Source organism: Oryza sativa, chromosome 2 (genome assembly GCF_034140825.1).
Source record: "Oryza sativa Japonica Group chromosome 2, ASM3414082v1".
NCBI classification, from domain to species: Eukaryota; Viridiplantae; Streptophyta; class Magnoliopsida; order Poales; family Poaceae; genus Oryza; species Oryza sativa.
Genome location: NC_089036.1, coordinates 15,014,264 through 15,038,845, shown reverse-complemented (window position 1 = coordinate 15,038,845; position 24,582 = coordinate 15,014,264). Strand labels below are relative to the sequence as shown.

General features: G+C 44.6%; 1 protein-coding gene and 1 long non-coding RNA gene across 3 annotated transcripts; both read right to left on the bottom strand.

The window, feature by feature from the left end:
* Window positions 1-368: 368 nt before the first annotated feature.
* LOC107280082 (uncharacterized) lies at window positions 369-3,559 on the bottom strand. Its single transcript, XR_003240973.2, has 5 exons — window positions 3,133-3,559; window positions 2,928-3,049; window positions 2,698-2,769; window positions 1,665-1,745; window positions 369-532 (listed from the first exon to the last, which is right to left on the bottom strand). It is a non-coding gene; the product is annotated as an uncharacterized lncRNA (long non-coding RNA).
* Window positions 3,560-22,288: 18,729 nt separating this feature from the next.
* LOC4329260 (uncharacterized protein At4g22758) lies at window positions 22,289-24,292 on the bottom strand. Of its 2 annotated transcripts, XM_015768100.3 has the most exons (3): window positions 23,786-24,292; window positions 23,515-23,710; window positions 22,289-22,851 (listed from the first exon to the last, which is right to left on the bottom strand). In XM_015768100.3, the coding sequence occupies exons 1-3, from the start codon at window positions 24,161-24,163 to the stop codon at window positions 22,589-22,591; spliced, it is 837 nt and encodes a 278-aa protein (XP_015623586.1). In that variant the 5' UTR covers window positions 24,164-24,292; the 3' UTR covers window positions 22,289-22,588. The 2 variants fall into 2 exon arrangements, with proteins under 2 accessions (XP_015623586.1, XP_015623584.1); XM_015768098.3 differs by having other exon boundaries at window positions 23,515-24,292.
* Between the last annotated feature and the right edge of the window lie 290 nt (window positions 24,293-24,582).

The following is a 24,582-nucleotide window of genomic DNA, read 5'->3' as shown; positions in this document are numbered from 1 at the left end:
GCACATTTCCAATCTAGTTGCAATTCCAAGTCTATCGCATGAGAGACATTATTTCCTTGGTCTGATCGGCAATCTCGACCCTACTGATTTCATCATTGGCGAAACCAATAGAATCCCTTTCAAATTGGCCAACCCTAATCTAGGTCATTGGAAGAGCACCTTCAAGTCTTGGCCATCTCTTGAAAAAACTTGTCTGTGAAAATCCTCCGAGCAGGGGCCGAGCTATCCACATTGGCACCCCCAGTCACTCCCCACCCCCAACCTAGAAACTTAGGGGTGATATTTGTCAAGCCCAGAAATTCACTAGTAATTCCCGAACTTATTTGTGCATAAAAGCCTCGTCCAGGAATCAGCCGAGGTACACAAACTGACAATTTAATATACAGATTCATCATAAAAATAACGTTACATACTTACAAAAGAAAAGAAAACTGCAGCGGAATTACGGTCTAGCGAAGCTCCGGCTCCACTCCCACAGGCAGCTCAACTGGGGTATAAGCCAAACGTCTTCTCCTTCGCAACTTGTCTTCAACTGAGGTTTGATTGATTATTGCAAGGTGAGCATATGACATACTCAGCAAACCACACAACAAATATGCAAGTGCACAAGGATACCAAAGAATGGCATAATATAGGGCTCATTTGCAAAAGCAGCATTTAGCAAACAGTTAAGAATTGTAAAACAGTAGAGTAATTAATCATCAATATTAATCAACACTGAACAACGCTGCACAGGCCCAACCATCCTGAACAACCATACCCGGCTGTACAGATCTATCTCCAAACCAGGAATGTACCATTCCAAACCAGGAGCTAATCAAATTATTACTAGTTATAGCATCATTCATTATGGTGAGAAGTGTGAGACTAATCACAAAAGACATTGTTAGACCCGCCCATAACCGCGGGCACAATTATTCGAATAGTTTTACTCTGGCCAGAGGTGTACCACTGTATCCACAAGACACGATTCCACACATGTTACCATGCCCTGAAGTACCACCACGGCACTGCAAAGGGGGAAATCGTGACTGTACCCTTCGCACAACACAACTCAAAGCAGTGCATCGTTCCTGGATCATAATCACCCCCTTATAAACAAGGCATAGACTCCCAGCGACCCCCATGGGCTTATCTCCGTCACTTCTCAGTCTGGTGCTCCGCAATGAACCATGCTATACAAAAAGTAAAGTCGTTGCCCACGCTGGCTTGTGGATGGCACGGTTAATGTTTCACAACCGATACTCGTGAACCGGTCCTTAATTGTCATTAGCACGACCATTAAAACCATGTGCTCACAACCCACCATTATCAGGTTTTAATTGGCAAATAATTAATTAACCAATCACGATTGACCATCGTGAGCTTCCATTAAATATCCATAAGTGATAGTGAAGCATGATTTATCCCATTAGTGAGTTATTGTTTCTAAGCATGGCTAAGCATCTATTATAAGCATCTAGCTGAACCAAACCAATATATAAGGTTCTAGCTAATCAAATTATAACCCATAGGAAAATAAAGTCATCTTTGGCCCTAATTAAATGGGAAAGGCTCACCACCCGGTGACATTCGAAAATAAATACACAGTTGAAATAAATAGAGAATTTAAATATAGGATCAACATGCTCAAAGGAATTGTGTTTGGGATCTGTGTGACTTGCCTTGCAATAATCGGTCTTCAATTAATCTTCTGGAATACTTCCGATGTACTCGCGAACCTTCGCAACGACGGAAACGACAAGCTAACACGCAAAACGAAGAAAAAGACTAATAAAAACCAAATAAACAGTACATATAAAGTAAACAAACATGTAGATCATGATTTTAGATGAATTTAGAGACTTGAACGGCCTCATTCAATATCATATAAATTAATTATGAATTTTACAAGATTTAATTCCAATTAATCCTATTAAAGAAAAGACTATTCAAAATTAATTAAACCGTTTACAAATGATTTATAACTGAGATAAAGATTAAAACAACCTCCAGAAAAGATTAGATTATATTTGGTAGATGACATATGATAAAAAGAACTAATATGCCATTGAAGAGAGGGAACGGATTTATATGGCTGAGATTAATCTTGACCGAGTCGACCAAGATCGGATTAGATTAATCTGGCAAGCAAGCCTCAAGAGATACCGACTCAACGAGTCAATTCTACGTGACACGGGATCACCCAAATGATCAACCGAAACCGGCGAACGGAACCGGCGGCTCTGAACGGCTCTAAACTAAAGGACGACTCAACATGGACGAACGAACGAAGCACGGGGAACACCTCTTTCGAACGAACGAGCGAACGACTTAACAACGACTGCGACTAAACCGGTGAGCTAGACACGATTCACGGTAAAGCCCGGGTACGGCAAACGATAGGCCGGTAGGAATTTAGGGATGCACCTACGGCTAGACAACTTGACTACCGAGCAACGGTTAAAGCGGCAGCTAGGTTAAAGCGGCACACAGCTGCGACACGGCGGCACTAGGGCGACTTGGCTTGGCTAGGCGGCGGCGACTCGGCGGAGGCACGCGGCTAGGGTTAGGGCAACGGCACAGCGACGACGACACACAACGACGACAGAGCACGAAAGCAAGGCGCAGCAGCTAAGCGTGGCACGGCGGCGGCTACTCGACGACACAAACGAGAGATTAAAAACTAAACCGAGGGAACACAGATAGACGTCTCACCGAACCAAAGCGATCGGAGAGGAAGGGTCGACGATGACGGTCCGGCGACAACACACGGAGACGATGACGACACTAGGGCCAAACAAGATTAGATTAGATTAGATGGGATTAAGACCCTAGGGATAAACTACACCAGTGAACGACATAGGAGCGGCGGTTGCCGGCGAACCATGGCCCAATAATGCAAACGGAGGGCACCGGGAGGTAGAGAAGGCGACGGCGATTCTTACCAACACTTACGCGACGATGGACAGCGACGGAAGATGGCCGGCGATGAGCTTCGAAGGGCGGCGAGGTACTGTCCACGGCGGCGATGATTTTCCGGCGACAACACATGAAGATGATGACGACACTAGGGCCAAATTAGATTAGATTGGATTAAGACCCTATGGATAAACTACACCGATGAACGACAAAGGAGAGAGGAAAGCTCACTGAGGGGCAGCGTGACGATGGATGATGACGGCAGACGGCCGGCAGCGAGGTAGAGGCGGCGACGGGGACGGGTCAGCGACGGCAGCGACGTTTCTGCAATCTTTGGCAAAGAAAAACCGGTGGCCGGGCTTCACCTTGCTCCTGCGAACCCAATGGAGTCGACGGCGACCGAAAGAGGCGGCTAAGGCGGCTGCTAGCTGCGGCTGGAGGCGCAGCAAAGGCCGAAACCTTCTGGTTCGCGTCGGCAAGCGGCTTCCGGCGGGATTTGGCACAAAGGAACCAATGGCCGGGGTGGAGCTCGACTTTGCGGAGCCGAGGGAGGTGGTCGCGCTGACCGGCGACGGTCGGGGCGATGGCGCACGGCGGCTGGAGCGGCGGCCGGAGGTGGAGAGAGAGGGAGCTCGCGGGGAGAGTGTTTCCGGCGACGGTGGAGATAGGGAGAGGTGGCGGCCGAAAGAGGAGAAGGAGCGGGCTCTATATATAGCCATGGGAGCCCAGGGATCGAGCCCACGTCGACGGGAAAAACTCGGGAAAGTTTAGGATCTTCGCCGGAAAAAGGAAAGATTGATCCGCGAAATTGGAAAGGATTTCCATAGAAACTTGTGGGATTTCTTGGGGAAAAGGAAGAGGAGATTGAGAGGATTCCATTCCCACAACTAATTTGGAAAAAGGGGCAACGAGGTGGCCGGATTAGTGGGAGGAGGCGGCACGGCTGCACAGGCTCGGGACGGCTCGGGCTCTGTCTGGAGGTTGAAGATAGAGTACTGTAGCGTCAGGGAGGTCAAACAGACTTCTCTGCGGGCTGAGAGGAGAGGAGGGAATGGGCTGAATTCGGCCCAAGACTAGGAAGGAAGATTTTATTGCTTTTCCAAATAAATTAACCAATAAGATGATCTTTCAATTGTTAAAAATACTTCCAATGCTCAAATAATTCCAAGAAAAATCTTGAACATACTTGGACACTCTAAGTATTTAACAAAATTGAAACCAGCTCATTTAATGATTAATTTAATATGTGAATAATTACTGAAATGTTCTTTGCATTATTAACATTAGGAATTGAGCTCTGAAAAAATTCGAGAAAATTCCAGAGAGTATAATTAATCATGGAGAATTTAATAAAAATTAAATCCAACCATTCTTTATATTTAGAAAATTTTATTTCCCACATTTAACTTCACTTGTAAATTAATGTACTTTTAATATAAATTCTAATAATAATTTATTAATTAATTTATAAATCCTGAAACGGAAATTCAGGCCGTGACAAAACTCCACCCGAGAAAAGCTAGATTACATGGTACAAGCGTGTATTGGCTAGCAAGCAAACTCATTGGGACGAGATTGGAATCGGCGAAGCACTTGCCCTCACCACAGCGAATTCAGCCAAAGATGAACACTTAATGGCCGCTGCCACATACTTCTGTCTAATACCATCAATGCCTTTTTGTTCAATCAAGGGCCGATGACACCAACCCTAATAGATATCACCATGATTACTGGTCTGGACGTGTCCTCGTCAGCTAATCCCATGAATCTGAACACCAAGAATCAGTACGACTTCAGGACCAAGAGTATAGGTGGTTGGTCTAGTTATGTGGCGGCATATATGGGCCAGGGATCCATTACTCCTCGAGAACATGTGGCCTTCTTGCTCATGTGACTAGAAAAGTTCCTTTTCTGTGGATCCAGTTGTGGTCCTGCAACCAACTGGCAGTTTGCAGCCGAGGCTCTGGAATCAAAAAGAGAATTTCCTTTAGGCAAGATCCTCCTCGGCTACTTATACCAAATGCTGAACAATGCATCGGCCAAGATAGATGTCGGCTCAGCGGTTGGAGCAGGTGGACCATGGTAGCTGCTAAAATCTTGGCTCAACCTGATGGTCATGAAAGTCGTCAATCGGCTATCTATGACAGAAGCTGTATTCCCTAGGCTAGAGCCGATTGTAGAAGATGATGAAGAAGAGCGCACCCATCGTAGATGCATGTCATATGGAGAATATGCATCCACACCAGCCGATGCTGGAGCAAAATTATTGGCTGAATTGCTCAAAGATTGGTTCTGTAGTTTTTATGAGGACTTTCAAAACGATGCTCGAGTTTGGTTTCCTTATGAAGATTCAATGCATCTTGACCTCCCATCAGACTTCAGATTTGAAGATATCAACCATGAAAAATTTCAAAAATCTAGAGAAGTCTTCTCAGCTGCAATTAGCCCATGCATTCTTCCTATCGGCATACATCAAGGGAGGAATATTCAGGTTTCTTATGAATTTTATCACCCGATGAGCTCTGCCAGACAACTTGGGATGGGTCAACTACCAATCGGCTTGTTCTTTGCTGATAAAATCCAATGCCGAGAGGAAATTTCATCAACCTTGATGATGGATCAGCTGCTCAATCTCCAAGGACCTCCTCTGGGCAGCATTGAAAATATAGAGCTGGCAAGATTTAGGAGCAGAAACTTTGACAGATGATGGGGTGAATGGAAGCTGCATCTGTTCCACCAACCGGCCTCAATGTATATGACAGATCTCTTTCTTGATGTTATACCTGAGGTAAACCTTAACCTCATTAATTTCATTTGAATAATTGTCAACCGATTCATAACTTGACTAATCTTTTCTTCTATTTTGCAGACAACAGAATCTTCCCCTCCACACCAAAGCAATAGCGGCAAAGATATCAAATATGCCCCAAGTCTAATTCCAAATGGAGGTGGACCATCTCCCCCTGTCATCGGCTATCATGCCCCCAAGACTTCAACTCTTCTCCAAGGGCTCATTAGAGAACTAGCCGATGCTGGCAAAAAGAGAAAAACCAGAGCATCATTTGTAGACACATCGACTCTGGCTCCAAAGAAGAAAACCAAGTCAAAGAAGACCAAGTCAACTGATGATCTGTCTGCCCTAGATCCATCCATTGAGCAAGCTTTGGATGAACGAGAGATCAAAGAGGATGTTGATGAAGCTGCAGCTGAGGTAAGTGATACAGAAAGAACTCCATCGGCTTCACCTAAACAAATTCCTCTGACTCCCTCTGCTCCAGCTCACTTCTCTAGGGTAAATATCTTTCCTTGATTCCCTTTTATAACTATTTTATCCTCAACCGATTATTTACTAATCTTGTCTTTGCAGAAAAAAAGAATTGCCGTGAAGAAGAAATCGGCAACAACAACTCTCAAACCGGCTCCACCAGTAAGATGTTCTTAATTTCTCATTAGCCGATCATAGCCAATCTTATCTTAACATTTATCTCTTTTTGCAGCCTCCTGCTCCTCCTTCTTCCCCTGTACAACAATCACCAAGTAACCAAACTCCATCGGCTACAGGGAGCCATTATGTTGAAGAAGAAGAACAACCAGCTGCCCCTGCTATCCAAGTAAGTTTCCCTTTGATACAAGAACTTAGATTGGCTATGTCTATTTAGCTCCTAACTCTCTTGAAATTGTTCTTGTAGGTTTTAGCCGATCTATTCTCTTTTGACATCAAGGACTACTTTGATGAGGTAGAAGAAGAAACCACAAGCAAGGCTCTAGCCCCCTTGGATGACATATCAAGAAAACACTTGAAGATATATCCCTTCGGCTAGAGTCTTCATTAGACAATCTGGTAGCCGACTGTGGTTCAATTCGGGCACGATTTGCAGAAATCCAAGCCCTGATCCCAGACGATTTGGCAAACACCATTACTCTAGCAGTATTCCTTGAGCAACACCAATTTGAGCTGGAAAAGGCTAAGCAACATATAGACGATCGGCGAGAGCGGATGAATATCGAAGTCACTATTCAATCCAATCGGCAGCTCATGCATGAAGAGAAAGCCAAGTTAGATCAACTCTCTGTTGGGCCGATTCAGTTGAATATAGATTGGCTTGAAGCTCGCAAAATTAATCTAATAGCTCAACTTGAGGAATGCAACGCTGAACTGGATCATGAAAAACAAAAGCTAGCCAATCTTCCAAGTGCCGTTGAAGAACAGAAGTCCAGACTGAGATCGGCTATCAAGAATGTGGCTGACACGACTAAATCTCTCAAGATCATCCCTGGAACCAACGCCCAAGACATCCAAGCCATCGAAGAAATAGATCAAATCAGGCAACGGGCTTTGTCGGCTATCCAGCGCTATCTGTCTCAATGACATTTTGTGTAATAGACTCTAGGAATTTTTGTAATCGGCTAAGAAACTCTGGCTCTTCATCTAACTCATCTTGATAATCTTTATGCCGATTCAATATAACTCCATAATTTTGCTCAAAAATTTGCAATTTTGCATATATGTGACCCCCTAATTTTACAATGTCAAAAGCATTGATAAAATTATAATTTGAACTAAGGGCGATATAACAATATCGGCCGTACATCGGCAAACCAAAACCGATTACAATAAAAAAAACGGAGGGCGATATAACAATATCGGCCATCTCAAGGCGATGTGAATACATTGGCTATCATGTTTTGGCAACACCAGCCGATCATGCATTAACCCAAACACTTGGGTAATATTTCTTCAAGTATTTGTCATTTAGCGCTCGTCCATAGACTTCTCCATCGAGTCCTTGCAACATGTAAGCTCCCTTTGACACAACCTTATAGATTTGAAATGGTCCTTCCCAATTCGGTGACCACTTGCCGAATTTGTTATCCCGAGTCCCAATCGGCAAAATCAATTTTCATACAAGTTCTCCTTCCGAAAAAGACTTGAGTACCACTTTCTTGTTATAATGTCGAGCAACTCGCTCCTTATCCTTGGTAACCTTGGCAAGGGTTCTTAATCTTGGCTGAACCAAGTCTTCTCTTTCATCGGCCATGAGATTATAATATTCATCAGCTGTCAAATCATTTTGCAACTCCGTTCTTCTTGAGCCGATTCTAACTTCCCATGGTAAAACGGCCTCATCTCCGTAGACAAGCTTATAAGGAGGGACTTGGATCGATCCATGACAAGCCATCCGATAAGACCACAACGCTTCGGCCAATCGAGTATGCCACTGCCGAGGATAATCAGAAATCTTTCTCTTAATCAATTTGATCAAACTCTTGTTAGATGCGTCGGCTTGCCCATTAGCTTGTGCATAATATGGTGAAGAATTCAACAATTTGATACCCATGCTATCGGCAAACTGAACAAACTCATCGGACATGAAGATTGAACCTTGATCGGTTGTAATAGTTTGAGGAATACCAAATCGATAGATTATATGCTCTTGAACAAATTGTATAGCATCCCCAGAATCAACCTTCTTCAAAGCAATCGACTCTACCCACTTGGTAAAATAATCGATTGCCACCAATATAAACTTATGCCCTTTACTCGATGGTGGATTAATCATACCGATCATATCAATTCCCCAACCTCTAAATGGCCATGGTTTAATGATAGGATTCATAGCTGATGCCGGTGCCCTCTGAATTGCTCCAAATTTTTGACAATCTTGACATCCCTTATAATATTTAAAACAATCCTCCAGCATTGTCAGCCAAAAATACCCTGCACGTCGAAGCAATCACTTCATCTTATGAGCCGATTGATGAGTGCCACAAATGCCTTCATGAAGCTCACCGACTGCAACCTTAGCTTGATCGGCACTCAAACACTTAAGTAACACCCCATCAATCGTCCGATAATAGAGTTCATCATCCAATAAAGTATACTTCAACGCTCTATATCGCGATTTCCGAGAAGCCGATTGAGATGGATTCTGTAAATATTAATGTACATCATATCTCCAATCATCGGCTGTTAATGCAGCAACCTCAATTTTGACATCTTTGATCATCGGCTTATATCCCGAAGTCCCTTGGGCCAAATCATTAACATCAATATTCTGCTCTCGAGATACATGCTTCAAAGTCACCAGCCGAAACTCTTTCATCAATTCTCGGCACTTCTCATTATAAACCATCAATGTATCATTTTTGCAGTTATACTCCCCTGCCAATTGACTGATCACTAGCAAAGAATCTCCCATAATCTCAATAGCATCGGCTTCAACTTCCTTGAGTAACTGCAACCCTTTGAGAACTACCTCATACTCAGTCTGATTGTTAGTTGCATAAGGTTTAATAGTATAAGCAAACTCAAAACTTGCCCCCCGAGCAGAAATTATAACCAAGCCGACACCACAACCATGAGTACATACTGATCCATCAAAGAACAAAGTCCATGGCACAACCTCAACTGAGCCGATTGAATCATCACGATGATCAACGATAAAATCGGCTATAGCTTGCCCCTTGACTGCCTTTAGTGACTCATACCGAAGATCAAACTCTGTTAAGGAAAATATCCACTTTCCAACCCTTCCTTTCAAAATTGGAGCCGATAACATGCACTTAACGACATCGGCTTTGCATATAACAGTGCATTCATTGGACAATAAATAATGCCTTAACCTTGTACAGGAAAAAATAAGCACAAACACAACTTCTCCATAGGGGAATATCTCGTTTCTGCATCCAAGAGCCGACGACTTAGATAGAGTACAACTCTTTCTTTTCCTTCCAGTTCTTGAATCAAGACTGAGCCGATTAACTTCTCACCGGCCGATAGGTATAACCTAAAGGGTATTCCCTTCTGTGCAGGAATTAAAACTAGAGGAGAGCTAAGATATTCCTTAATATTATCCAAAGCCTTCTGCTGCTCTGCCCCCCAAGTAAACTTTTGATCAGCTTTCAATCTTAATAATGGTGTAAAAGACTCTAATCTTCCAGAATATTTAGAGATAAATCTTCTAACAAAATTTATTTTACTGATCATCTCTTGCAATTCTATCTTGTTCTCTGGAGGCTGGATTTTCTTGATTGCATTAACACTCCTTTGAGTCACCTCAATCCCTCTCTCATGAACATGAAATCCCAAAAACTGGCCAGCAAATACACCGAAAGCACACTTTGTCGGGTTCATCTTCAAACCATATTTCCTAGTTCTCTCAAAAACCTTCCTCAAATCGGCTATGTGGTCCTCTATCTCTTTAGACTTATAACCACATCATCAATGTAGACTTCAACCAACCAGCCGATTAGATCATGATATATATAATTCATGGTTCTTTGATACGTAGCTCCAGCACTTTTCAAGCCAAAAGTCATTAAAACCCACTCAAACAAGCCGATTGCACCAGGACACCAAAAAGCCGTTTTATGGATATCCTCTTCGGCCATAAAAATCTGATTGTATCCTGCATTTCCATCCATAAAACTCAATATCTTGTGCCCTGAAGCAGCATCAACCAACTGATCGGCTACTGGCATTGGATACTTATCTTTTAGAGTAGCTTTGTTTAAATCCCTGACGTCAATGCACACCCTAACCTTGCCGTTTTTCTTGATAACAGGAACTATACTAGAAACTCACTCGGCATATCAGCAAGGACGAATAAAACCAACATCATATAAACGTTTAATCTCAGCCTTGACAGGTTCGAGCATATCGGCTTTGCATCTTCTCGGAGGCTGTTGATGTGGTCTAACTCCTGGTTTGATAGGTAGCCGATGTTCAACAATCGATCGGCTGAGTCCTGGCATCTCATAATACTCCCGAAAAAACCAATCTCTGAATTTCTTTAAGAGCTCTATCAACTTGGTTCTAAATTCTGGAGAAAAGTTCTTACTGATAAATGTCGGCCTTGGTCGATCGCCTGGACCTATATCAATTCCTTCCAAATCATCGGCCGACATGAAACCCTGTCTTTGCTTGTCATCGAGATCATCTACTGTGTCCTTAGTGCAGACGTTTGAACCCTCCACGACGCCCTCAAAATAATAGCTTGGGCTCTCCATCTTCAATTGGCTGTATATCACAATCGGACACTTTTAGAAAATCTCCATCCCAAACTTTTCTAGATAAGAAATCGAGACCATCCATCTCCCAAAGAGCTAAATTGGCATTGGCAACGTTGACTGACCTGTCGGCTGGCACGATTTCAATCTTGTCGCCTTGCCACTGAATCAAGCATTGATGCATGGTTGAAGGAATACAACAATTGGCATGAATCCAATCCCTTCCGAGCAACAAGCTGTAGGAACCCTTCCCATCAATGACAAAAAATGTTGTAGGGATAGTCTTGCTGCCGACTGTCAGCTCTACATTCAAAACTCCTTTGGTTTCTGATGGATTGCCACCAAAATCTTTGAGCACCATGTTTGTCTTGATGAGATCCTCAGCATTTTTGCCTAGCTTCCTAAATGTAGCATAAGGCATCAAATTTACTGCAGCCCCACCATCGACCATCATCTTAGACATCGGCTTCCCATTGACATAACCATTTACATACAATGGCTTAAGATGCCGATTCTCCGTCCCTTCTGGTTTCTCAAAGACTGCTTGTTCTGGTGATAAAATCAATTTAGCCGATTCTTCCTCAACTTCATCAACATCGACTTGCTTGATCCCAAATTCCGCAGGGAGTGTGAAAACCATGTTAACCGATGCAGTCACAACACTTTTTCCTTTAGCCAACCTCTTTGCTTCATCGACTGTGGCTTCATCAGCTGTAGGCACTTGATTCTTAACGCGCCACTCCTGCTTTGGCTTCGTCTTCTTCAGCCGATGGTTGATTTCTTGCTCAACCTCCTAAAAGCGTTCCCTGTTCCTCAACCTTTGAACCCTTCTCTTCTGATTCTTTGTAAAAATACCGGAAGGACACCATTGAGTCTTCCTGTCTTCATCACCCTCCTGGCCACGATCTTGGTTCACTGGGCCCAATCTTTGATGAACAGGAACTCTTGTTTGCCTTAGCCAATTGCCTCTATTATACGATCGGCTTGGACTTTCTGCAACATTACTGCACCCAGGACAGTCTTCAATAGATGGCAACCTCATACCTTCATTCCAGCAAAATCTAAAGAACTCACAACCCCAATGAGGATCAAAGCCGCCATCATCTTCTTCATAATGCCTCTCCTGCTGCTTGTCATATTTCTTCTGATATTTATTGATAATTTTAGCCGAATTCACCTGAAAACCTCTACCACATTGACAGGAAAAGGATTGCCATCAACCTTCATCGGCCTCTTGGAATCATCAAATTTGATCTTGCCTCCTTCAATAGCCGCCTGGATCTGCTGTCTGAAGACTTTGCAATCATTGGTAGAATGAGACCCAGAATTATGCCACTTGCAATACCTCCTCTTGCCTAACTCCTCAGCCGATGGGATTGTATGACCAGTAGGAAGTTGAATCTGTTTTTCCGAAAGTAGCAAATCAAAGATCTTATCGGCCTTGGTGATATCAAAGTCATACCTCTCTTCCTTTCCAGAACTCTTCACCCATTGGCATGGTATAACCTTCTTGCTTCTAACCCATTCGGCTGCTGCTATTTCGGAGTCATCATCATCATCATCCGATCCATATATGTAAGGACAGACATGATTAACCTTTTCAAAGTTCTTCCTGGCTTCTGCAAACCTCTGTTCATGCAAGGTTACCTTCTGTGCAAGATGTGACAAACTATCAAAGTATTGGGACGAGAACTTCTCCCTGATCGGAGCTATCATACCCTGAAAAGCCAAATCGGCTAACTGGGCATCAGTTAAACTCAAGCTGTAGCATTTATTCCTCATCTCCCTAAACCTTTGGATGTAATCTTGCACAGGTTCATCATGTCTTTGCTTAATCGCCGTTAAATCAGACAATTTCATCTCATGAACCCCACTATAGAAATAGCTATAAAAATGCTTCTCCAAATCGGCCCAACTGTTGATTGATCCACATGGCAAAGAAGAAAACCAAGTGAAAGCCGATCCAGACAAAGACAATGGAAATAACCTAACCCTCAAGGCATCCACAGCCGATGCTTCACCACACCGAGCTAAGAATCGGCTAACGTGTTCATATGTTGAAGCACTATCCCGCCCCGAGAATTTTGAAAAATCTGGAACCTTGAATCGGTTTGGCAATGGAACTCTCTCAAACCACTCAGGGTATGGATGCCGATACAGATTTCCAGCATCCTGAGGCTTAAGCCCAAACTGTTCTCTCATCACATCTGCAATCATATCGGCCCATGGTCGTTGCTGAGGCACCCCTGTGCTTGTTGTGGCACGGGCTCGAATTGATTGTATTGAGGAGTGAACTGAGACTGAGCCGATCCTCCTTGCTGATATTGAATTTGCGGCGATGGAGGCTAATACTGATAATTCAAATTGCCCCCCTGATAATTCTGAAAGTTTGGTTGTATATTGCGCACCAAATGTTCGGGAATAACTTGAGGTATCACCGTTTAATCTGGTTGCACATTATGAACCAAATGCTCTGGGACAACACTATTCACAGCGTGCTGCCTTAGCTGATTGTCAGGTGTTCCGAACCCAGCCGATGCATTCATCAAACCTTACTGCTGAATCGGCTGAACAACCTGTTGTCTCGGTGGCGTTTGCTGAATCGGCTACACAACCTACTGTCTTGGTGGTGTTTGTTGAATTGGCTGCACAACCTGCTGCCTTGGTGGCGTCTGTTGAATCGGCTGTTGTTGGATTGGGTCAACAATAGGCTGAGCTGGTAAGAACATAGCTGTGACTTGGTCTTGAGTTAGCCGATTCACATTTTGTCCACTATGTTGTGGCTGCTCTCTCACCAGCAACCGAGGATTAATTAGCTGACCTGGTGCCGATGATGGTGCAGTTGGTGCAGGAGCCGATACTGGTGCTGTCGGCTGAGCCGATGGTGCATTGGGAGGAATTGGCTGAACAGCTCGCTGATTATTAGTGATCAAGGGCCGATAGTTTGGGAAAACACCTCCTGGCAAATAAACCGGTCCTGTAGCCTGATATTCATCTATTGAGCCATCAACCATCGACTTCACCATGTTTGACAAAGTGTTGACTAACACCCCAGATTGATTAATCAAAGCATGTTGCACGGCATAGTCAATCCGATCTTGGAAGTAGTTAAACTATAGCTGTGCCGTGTTGCCATCTTGGTTAAGATTCTCACCTTGAAATCCCTGAGAACCATCACCTTAAACTCCTTGAGAACCATCACCCTGAACCCCTTGAGAACCATCTGCAGCACCTTTATCACCTGATTGAGTAGTACCATCTGGAACTTGCTGTACTTCTCCATCCTTGGAAGAGCTTGTCCCAGGAACATCAGCAACTAACTTCATCTTATACCTCAGAACAATTGTTCCTTGGCGAGTCTCCATGAATGAGTTCAAGAATTGGCTCTATGTTTGCTGCATCATTGCCTCAAGATCCTTCTTCTGTTCGGGCGTCAATTTGTCCAAAGTGATGGGCACTATGTTGCTCTCATTAACTTCAGATGCACCAAGCTTCGGGATCCTAGATTTGGAAGAACCATCTCTACCAGCCGAAGATGGTGATGCTGGTGGTTTCTCAACCATGAGAAAACGCTGTTGTGATTCTGACTTCTAATCGGTCCCACTGGGCGTGCCAAAAGCGTGTTGATGTAAAAACTTGAGGCCTAGGAGATCTGCTTAACTCCAGTGCAGGTCCAAAACTTGCCTTTGGGTATGCGAGCGTGCCAGTTGATTTGATCCTGCAATCAACAAGAAACAAAGACAAAGAAACCACGGTTAAATCCATAAACGATAGCCGATCGGCTAGATGCCGATGACATATCCTTTATCTTTGAGCCGATGTCATATATGCATCGATCGGCAGTCGTTAATAAGTAAGAAAGAACTACATCTACTTGATCGGCTGTAGATATTAACAGTATATAGTCCCTATATCGATATATACTTAAATCAAGCGATTGGGATAGATCGGTCACCATGCCGAGACAGTATAAATCACTTAGATCGAAATATATATTAATAATGAGACTATATATGTTCATAGCATAGCCGATCAGATAGATCTAGCATGTATCGGCTAATACTCCGATACTACCCTATATTAAGATATTAAAGCAAGTAGAATATATCAAACAAAGGCCTAATATACTTAAATCCAATAAGATCTTAACATAAAGGGCAGATTTAACATGTCAACAAAGCATATAAGGTAAATATAGTTAAATCAGGTAAGATTGGCTGAAAGTCCGATACTACCCTAGTTGGCAACCAAAGACAGGCTAGAGATTGAGATTCTAATCACGACTCATATGATCAAACTCAACTGATGTAGCTACAAGTATGAAAAGAAAGACAATATCTAGACAATCAAGCCGTTGGATGTGTCATAAAGTGGTGGATATCATATATAATCTAAGTCAACATCAGTATCTATCCTAATCGGCTGCCTTCTACTAACAGATGTTAGCCGATTGTAGGTTAGGTAACGATATTGCCGGAGATTATGTATGATATGTGATAACTCGACAATTACATAAACAAGATTTGAGTATCATAAAGATGGAAGCACTAATCCCGAGAACGCAAGCCGCCATAATAAGTTTTACCTCTTGTTGAAGATCAAAACCGATGCAGCTCAACCCAAAAGCAAGAACTCATCGAAACAAAACGAAAGTAAAAAGGGTGGCGATGCGCCGAGATTGTATTGACCGTGTGTTAGTTTGATTACATGGGGCTCGGGGTCTATTTATACCCGAGAATTACAAAATATGTCCATATCGGACACGACTCTTATCTCTAACACACTCTAAGATACCATAAGTCTTTGTGGCAGACTTTTGCCCAAACATATCTCTAAGAGAATTACATAAAATATCCTAATTAATAGATACAACTGCCTTCTCAGGACTCTATCCATGCGTGGCAATCATCATGAAGCATATCAACCTAACCCGACAACATATGCAATGTTATATTATCGGATCCGGCTTGATCGGCTAACCCTGTCCGACTCGAATTCTGCCGATCTTAGTCGTAGCCGATTCGGACTCCAGCCGATCTTCACTCTGTTTCCGGGACGATCTCCATCTCGAACTCCATCTCGATTCCTTCTTCATCTCCGATTCTTAGATTACCAAATTTGGTCGTTAACAACTATGGGTTGAATTTTAGTCCCAGTTGGTATTACCAACCAGGATTAAGGATCTAAATAATCTTTACTCCCGGTTGGTACAACCAACCGGTGTACCAACCGGGACTGAAGTGGTGATCTTTAGTCCCGGTTGGTACTAAGATCCTTGGCCCCCTGACAGGCCTCTAACAGTTGGTAATACCAACCGGGACTAAAGATCAAATTTTTTTTAATTGGGACTAAAAACAATTTTTGGTCCCGGTTCTTATTAGAACCGAGACTATTGTCGAAATCAGCCGACCTAGCAAAGATCACTTCTCCAGCAGTGGATGGAGCAATCTATGGGCCTCAACCTGGGGTGTGCTGGATGTTTTTCCTTTTTTTTCATGCTTAATCTCATTGATTCTACGGCGGAAAGGTGACATGATCTCTTTGATCCAATGGCTCAAAATTTGTGATGATGTGGCACACTAAGGTTTCAGCTTTAGAGTCTTAATTGCAGCTTGTGGACACTAAAGAAGGGATAAAGGCAGACCTAAATTGAAAAGGAAAAGATAATTTCTTATTTGCCATACGAAGTTAGTTGGATTCCCCCAAAAGGTCACTAATTGAAAATTTTGCTAAACATGGTCCCTATACAGCACCTGAGGGTTATGGGAAAAAAACGAGTTCCAGTAGAGCCCAAGCATCTTTAGCAATAGTACCCATTTTAAAGTCCCCATTAGTGAATTGGAGGTTTCCCCCATTTCTTCACAACCAGAAAATGTCTTCAACTTTAGCAACAACCCTTATTTCTTTTTCTTACATTTCAACTTATACTCTATATTTATGTCTAGTTTAACACCACAATAATATAAATATAAATATTTCGAACACAACTTAAAATTAAATTCAAAATTTCCAACATTGCAAAATTCATAACAAAATTCAATTTCCAAAAACACATGCATATAAGTTCACAAGCATTATATAATAAAAAAAAGCATATCGTACAAGCATGAATGGTTCAACAATGGGAATAACAAATTTAAAAACAATATATTTACTAGCAAATGACATATAGATCATTGTGGAACTTAACAAATAGAAACCCCAAAGACCAATTATGGAAGCGACATATCCTATTACCAAACGACACATGGATCATCCAATAAGATCAAACATATTCCATCGAGGAGCTCAAACTTCTTCATTACCACTACCAAATTCACCTCCAAAGACACTACTACCACTACCAAATTGGCCATTGAGGGCAGCCACCTTTGAAGCAACAATTTGTGTCCTCATGGCCAACACATATGTTCTCACATCTGTTCCAAGGTGGAGACATCACAGAACATGATTTTCTGTTCTTGCTCCCACACTATCTTATGCTTAGCGAATGAGAGCTTGCGCTCTTGAATCTCCTTAGGTTGTGTTCGGTTTTAGGGGATGGGAACTAATCCCTCCCGCACGGAAAATGGAGCGATCCATTAGCACGTGATTAATTAAGTATTAGCTTTTTTTTCAAAACTGGATTAATTTGATTTTTTTTAAGCAACTTTCATATAGAAACTTTTTTGCAAAAAAACGCATCGTTTAGCAGTTTGAAAAGCGTGCGTGCGGAAAACGAGGGAGAAGAGTTGGGAAAAGAGGGTGCCGAACACACCCTTGGTCTCCTTCCATCTCTCTTCTCTCAAATCCTTATTTCTCTTTGACATCAAGCAAATCTTTCATCGCCTCCTTGTATGGTCCAGCTTCTCCTCCATTCTTCAAATTCTCCTTTACTTGCTTTCTACATGTTGGTCTCTTTTTTATCATTCGGTTGTAATGAATTAGGAGTTGTACTCTTGCTACCATCATCTTCTTCATCAGCTCTCTAAGTTGGGGTCAAAGACTTCTGGGAACTTGGCCTCCTGAGGGACTCCAATGCTTGAAACTTTGGACAATTATTCAATTCCTCACCTTGAGCCAAGAATGATTAAACTGAAATGCCTTAATCTTTTTTTTTCCTTTGATGAGTACAACGCCTCTGCTTCAAGAACCTGCAGCAAAACTCAAGTGTTAGTTCACATACATAAAAAAATTAAGGTTGTGTTCGGTAAATGGGTTTGGGAACTAATCTTCCATGCATGGAAAACAGAACGATATATTAGAGCACTATTAATTAAGTATTAGCTAAAAAAACTTAAAAATAGATTAATATGATTTTTAAAACAACTTTTCTATAGAAATTTTTGCAAAGAATATACCGTTTAATAGTTTGGGAAACGTGCGCACGATAAACGAGAGAGGTGAAGTTGGGACAACTGGGTACCGAACATAGCCCAGTTCGTATAGGGATGGGGGAGTGAAGGCAACATTTCATACTACTGAATAGACGGACTTCCGTTTTTCTTTTCACGAAAGATGGGCTTAATTGACTACCCTCGCCTCTCACCTCTCCAAACATGTGGCCGGGTGGAGAGCTAGGAGTACATGGCGGTGACGATGGCCTAGAGGTGGGGGATGAGAGGGTGGGAGCGGTAGGGTATGTTGTCCAAGCTACTGAGGAGATTTGAGGAGACGGTGGCGGCGTAACGGCCAAGGAAGTGGGCTGGGAAGAAGCACAAGTGCGCCTCCACATCTGCTGCCGCCGAGACTGAGGTGGGAGAGAAATCAAAGAATGGGGAGAGAGATAAGGAAGAATACATTGTTTCACTGATATATGTGGGTCCCACAAGGGTCTTTTTTTTATTTTTGATTTTATTGCCACGCCAGCGCCACATCATCCAAAACTGCCTTTAATACCGCCTTAGGACCAAATGTAATCCGGTTTTGTAAGATAGGAATGCATTATACTCAGGTGATGATTTTGAAACTCGATGACAAGATGAGAGGCCTCAAGAGAACATTTTCCTTCTCTAAAACTAGACCAAAATTTCCACCGGGCTTTTGAGCTAGGAAAAAGTACGAATTACCCCGCTGAACTGTTATGGTCGACTAAATTACCTCCTGAACCCAAAAGCCAGATATTGCTCACCCTAAACTTTTAATACCAGACGAATTACCCCCCTCGACACTGTTCTAAGCGGTTTTGGTTTGAGCTTGCAGACGTGGCGCTAACGTGGCAATCCAGTCAGCAAAAAGACTCCTTGGGCCCACTTGTCAAATCTCTCCCTCCCCCTCTCTCTCTCTCCCTGGTCCCTTTCTCTCTCCTAAGCGCCCTCTCTCTCTGTTCGGTCCCTCTCTCTCTCAGAGAGCCAGCTGCGGACGAGCTCGGGCACACTGGTGTGGACGGGCAGTGGGCGGTGTCGCGTGGGGATGCGCGGTGGACGGCGACGCGGGGGAGGACGCGGCAGCGGCGGGCAGTGCCATCTCGAGCTCCGCGTCAACGGTGACGAGGCCTATGCAGGGGGCGGCGGCACAACGCAGGAGGACGCGGTGGCGGCGGGCGGTGCCCTCTCGAGCTCCATGTCAACGGCGTCGCGTCCATCCCCGACAACTACGGATGCGTCTGCACCACGGCGTGCACGTCAACGGCTCCTCGTCGTCGAACTCCATCCCCTCGAACGGGTCAACGCCATCGTAGATGAAAGTGCATTAATTCCCCCCAATGGGTTTTGGTGATTAATGACAAATGTGGTTAAGGGACTAATGAGTTCATTGAGTAACTTTCAGGTGCATTATTCCAAGGTGTGGAAGATGAATGCTTGGAGACCCCCCAAAAGTACAAAATCAAAGCGGACCGGAACTCGAGAAGTGCATAGGATAGTTTATCTATTGAAATCGAGTTTTTAGGGAATACCGTACTATTAAGAGGAGTTCTAGGTGATGCTCTGAGATATGTCAAGTGCTCTTAGTGTGAACCAAGTGTCAAGTTTCCCTAGGAGTCATTTTTGCAAATACTCCATCTGTCCAAAAGTGCAAGTCCGGAACTTCCTGTCTTCCAGGTCCGGAAGTTCTGGTCTTGTGAAAAAGATTTTCCTAAGTGTAGTCCAGAAGTTACTATCTTCCAGGTCCGGAACTTCCTGTCTAGTTTCCAGTTCAAAATTGTGAGTAATGGCTAGATGACGTCACCTAGCTGTTATACATAACCAACTCGTTCCTTGGCCATTCCACTTTCACTTTTCGAACCAAGAGCTGTTGCTAGTCTCTCCCAAGTGTTTCTTGCCTTCTCCACTCAATCTAGAGCCTAATTCTTGTGAGAAAGAGAGATTGAGAGGGAGAGAAGAAGATTTGGAGAGGTGTGAAGACTAGGATCTTGGGTGAGCACTTGGAATATCTCGTGAGCTGTCATCTCGGTGCTTATTACTCTTGGAGATGATCTCCTAGACGGTTAGGTGTCGCCCGCGAGAATCCGTTGCATATTGTGGATGTCCCGGGTAAGATTGTAAAGGATCTCCCCTCCTCCGAAAAGGAACTAGGTAAGTTAATGAAGTTCTTGTGCTGAGATTCTAGAGGTTTTCCAAGTAGAGCAACCTACACTTGTGACGAATTTCTAGAAGTAGGTTGAGTGGGATCTTGGTGGTCAATCAATTCTAGAAATTTGCCTAGGGGTGTTTGTCGTTGAAGGCTGTGGATTTCCTCTGGGGTTTTTGCACAAGTGAGGCAAGGGGTTAATTGAGACCCAGCTCTTTGGAGCTCCTCAAGGGAGAGTAGGATCGCAAGATCCGAACTTCGGGAAAAAAATCGCTCTTGTCTCTTTCTGTGATGTTTCTGTGGATGTTTCTGTGATCTATTCTCTGCTCAGAATACCTGTGCACCATCTTGTGAAGATTGGCTTAGTCTCCTGTTTCGAAATTTGAATTCCATCCTTTGTTTTGTTACCCGGAAGTTCCTGTCCTAGAACACCGGATGTTCCGAGCCTGGCAAACCGGATGTTCCGGTGTTCTTTACCAGGAAGTTCCGGGTTTGTTTGAATTTTACCGCTGCGATTTGCTTTTAAGTTTTCAGTGACAACCTATCCATCCCCCCTCTAGGCTTCACCAGCACGTTCAGTAGACGCCGGCCCGCGCCGCGTACGCCGCTGACCACACCGAGCCGTTTCTGGCGGCTTCAGCCTCCATCTCCGCGGCGTAGTCGACGCTGTCGGTGTCGTCGTCGCCCATTTCGCTCTCGGGCATCCCCTGCTCGCTCCCCACCACCCCTCCTCCTCCTCCTCCCCCTCCTCTCTCCTTACCCCCCGTCTCCCCAACCCAAACGCGCACCACTCCTCCGAGATCAACCCTCATCAATCAATACAGAGAGAGAGCCTACTCATTCCCAGCCACGATTACAAAGGGAAGCAACGAAAGGGCGATCGACGCGGGAGACTGCCGGGGAGATATTTCACCCGACAGCTGCGTCGTCGTCGGTGTCAGCGGCGGCGGCGGTGGTCCGACGAAGGGGTAGAGGTGGGGGCAGGGTAGGGGGTGAGGAAGAAGGGGAACGGAAGGGCGTGACCGGGTGGCGCGGCTGGGCGAGGCAGTTCCTCGGGTTGTCCCACGTGAAGGCCTCCCACCCGCCGCCGCTCGCCTAGCCGCGCCCGCAACCGGCACCACTCGCCCAACCACCGCCACTCGCACCGCCGTGCATTGCCTTGCTCGCCAAGAAGGCGAGAATGCTAGAGAGAGAGGAAGAGGAGAAAGAAGAGGGGAGAGAGTATATATGACAGGTGGGGCCCACTATTTAAAAAAAGAAAATGCTAACTGGAGTGCCACGCGTACACCACATCGGATAAAACCGCTCTGGATTGGGTCGAGGGGGGTAATTCGTCCGGTATTGAAAGTTTAGGGGGAGCAATGTTTTTGGGTTTAGGGGGGTAATTCGGTCAACCATGATAGTTCATGGGGTTAATTCGTACTTTTTCCTTTGCGCCACGTTAATAGGCTTGGATCCACCAGGAGTTGGCCTCCCAAAAAAGAATTCACGTTTACGTGAAGGCCTCGTTAACCGCATAATTTCACAGGAACAGAACACGTCGAGCATAATCCTGGGAAAACACCTGATTTCCAATCGGGGTCAGTTGTGAACCAACAAGCTGCAGGCGCAATGAACGAACTTCTCTGTCCAGTTTCAAACTACATGCAAACTGTTCTAAGTCTTACAAATTCAACAAATATTACGGATATGCAGGTGAGTTTTCAACAAAATTTTAGTGAGATCAATGATGTGCCGCTAGTTTTCATCTTTGAGTGCATGTTAGAGGGCACATTTACGGGAGTGTGAGTATGACGCAGTGTGTTGTGCGTGCACGTGCATCTGCCGTGTAATAAAAAAAAATTCAAAGCAAGCAATGTAGGAGTAAAACGAAAACTGATGCAAAGCCTTTGGTAACCCATTTTGTTTTCCTATTGCACTTCTTGTAATCCACAACACAGTCAGCTACGGATAAAAGGAGCTGACATCTTAGTAGGAAGGTGCTTGAAACCTCTAGTACTGTGTTTCACCTATCATCCTCTTCAAGGTTAATAATCTGAAGAAAGATGCTTGCAGCAGTGAGAGATTTTGGGCTAGGCCTAAGTATAATGGTACCACACCGGTTTACTGATGCTAAGATTTATACTCTACCCTATACTCTTAAGCTGCTACTTGGATGGATCCTTACCAAACCATCCACAGGGTCAGGTCATGTACAATTACAAGTTAGTAACCTCCAAATCCTTTTTGTCAGCCTGCCAATTTTATCTAGCTTCTTGATGAAAATGGCAAAGAACTGGTCGTGGTTTATAGCAACAATCTGTTGTCCTCCAAAGCTGTGTGCAATTTCACCACCAACCAAATTTGTACCAGATTCTTCACTTTGGAGGTAAATCCTGTTATTTCCATCGTTCTTGTGTAGGTAGAAATTTCTACCTCCCACGTCTCCAATCTTATCGTTTTTGTTCAAACCTGCCAGCAAAAGATTCAGCTTTTACTTCTATAATCAGATCACTCAACTATGTATTGGCAATCGACCAAGGTAACAAGATAATGTTGGAAATTTGACTTAATAGTGAGTAGTCACCTGGGCTCAACGAAAGCATTTCTAGTCACTTATGTTCATATCCTTTGTTCCGTAAAGAAAAACATGAACTTATTCATGTTTTAGTATGTAACAACTAGTAATTTATATGGTCCAACGTGGGAGATAATAGGACTCAGGTAAACAAAGAACTGTTGGATACCAGCATCATTACACTGGCATTAAAACCTGCAACCTCCATAATTAACTATGTTCCGTATAAACCCATCAGTATAATTTAACCAATTATGGGTTGTAAGTTGAAAGTTCATACTACACATCATTTTACTGTGTTCAGGAAGACCTGAATAAATTTTCACTAATAATAGTAGTAGCCAAACTATCATATATACCTGCAGTAATTTCATTTCACTCGAAATAATGCTACAATTCTTTTGAGTTTCGCATACCATTCTTCTAGTTCTATGTTCCCTTAAGGTGCGCAACAGCTTTTGGATGCGTTTCTTACTAGATTCACTTTACCCTTACTCACAAGTGCAATTCGACATATATTAAGCGACGAATGTGAAGGCTCGTGTTAAATGACTTACTCTGGAGGCAGAAGTGGGAGTGGTGGAGCTGGAAGGCCTCCGCGGCAGCTGGATCCAAACGTGGGCTTCTCCCCTCCTTCGCGTACCTCTCCACCACGGCTGCGATCGCCTCCCCAACACTCGCACCCAGCCGAACCATCGCCTTCACAGGCCCGACGCTCCCCTCGACTGTCACGCTCACCACCACCTTTGATTCCTGCACCAAACGAAGCCCAGCCAATTCACTCCCGCGAACCGCGCGGCTAACAACAACAACAGTCCACTTCTGTACCTCCCTGGGATTGCAGTTGGACAGGGAGGCGGCGGAGGCGGAGCGGCCGAAGGGGGAGTCCGGGGTGAAGACGTCGAAGCAGGTGTGCGGACGCTCCAGCGGCGGCGGAGGCGGGGACGGCGGGGAGAGCCCCCGCGGCTCGGGGTGGACGCGCCCGCCGCTCAACAAGAGCGCCGGCTCGGACGCGGAGCGCGCGAGGGCCCTGCTCCCCTCCCGCCGCGGCAGCGACCGCGACGCCGGCGCGGGGCGCACCGCCAGCCGAACCCTCCGCCCTCCGCTCCCGCTCCCACGCCGTCGCGACGGCGACGAGGAGAGCCCCGCCGGCGATCGACCTAGCCGGATGCTTGCGAACCGGGACCGGCTCTTCCTCTCCGGCATCCAGTTCAGATTCGAGACCGCTTGTTTGATCCTGTGCTCGCGCGTGGAGATCGCGGATGGACGCGATGCCGCGGAGCTCGATGTGTTTTTGGTCGGTCGGCGGACGGTGGTGTCGTCGGCGCAACGTTTACTTTCGCGTCGCCATTACGGCGAGCTTTTTTCTGTGCTTTACTCAACAAAGGGAGGAAGCTTCCCTTCATGGTGATCCTCTTCCCTGGAACTGGTCTTATGGACTGTACTCCATCCGTGGTACGCGTGGCCCCACGTTGTCAGTGAGAAAAACCGCGTAAACCGGGAGTAGGCGTGGAAGAGAGGGAGTTGTCTCGGCAAGAATTTGGGGTGGGGGTGCCGGCGTGTGGTGCGGAATTACGTCAATGGGCACCGTACCTCCATAAATAACGAATGTGCCACCGTGTGTT

Excerpts from the sequence above, each read along its gene's own strand:
- LOC4329260 (XM_015768098.3), bottom strand. The coding sequence starts at position 24,163 with ATGCCGGAGAGGAAGAGCCGGTCCCGGTTCGCAAGCATCCGGCTAGGT. Across the intron at positions 22,852-23,514 it reads CTCCCACTTCTGCCTCCAGA|GTTTGAACAAAAACGATAAG; the intron begins GTAAGTCATTTA and ends TTTTGCTGGCAG.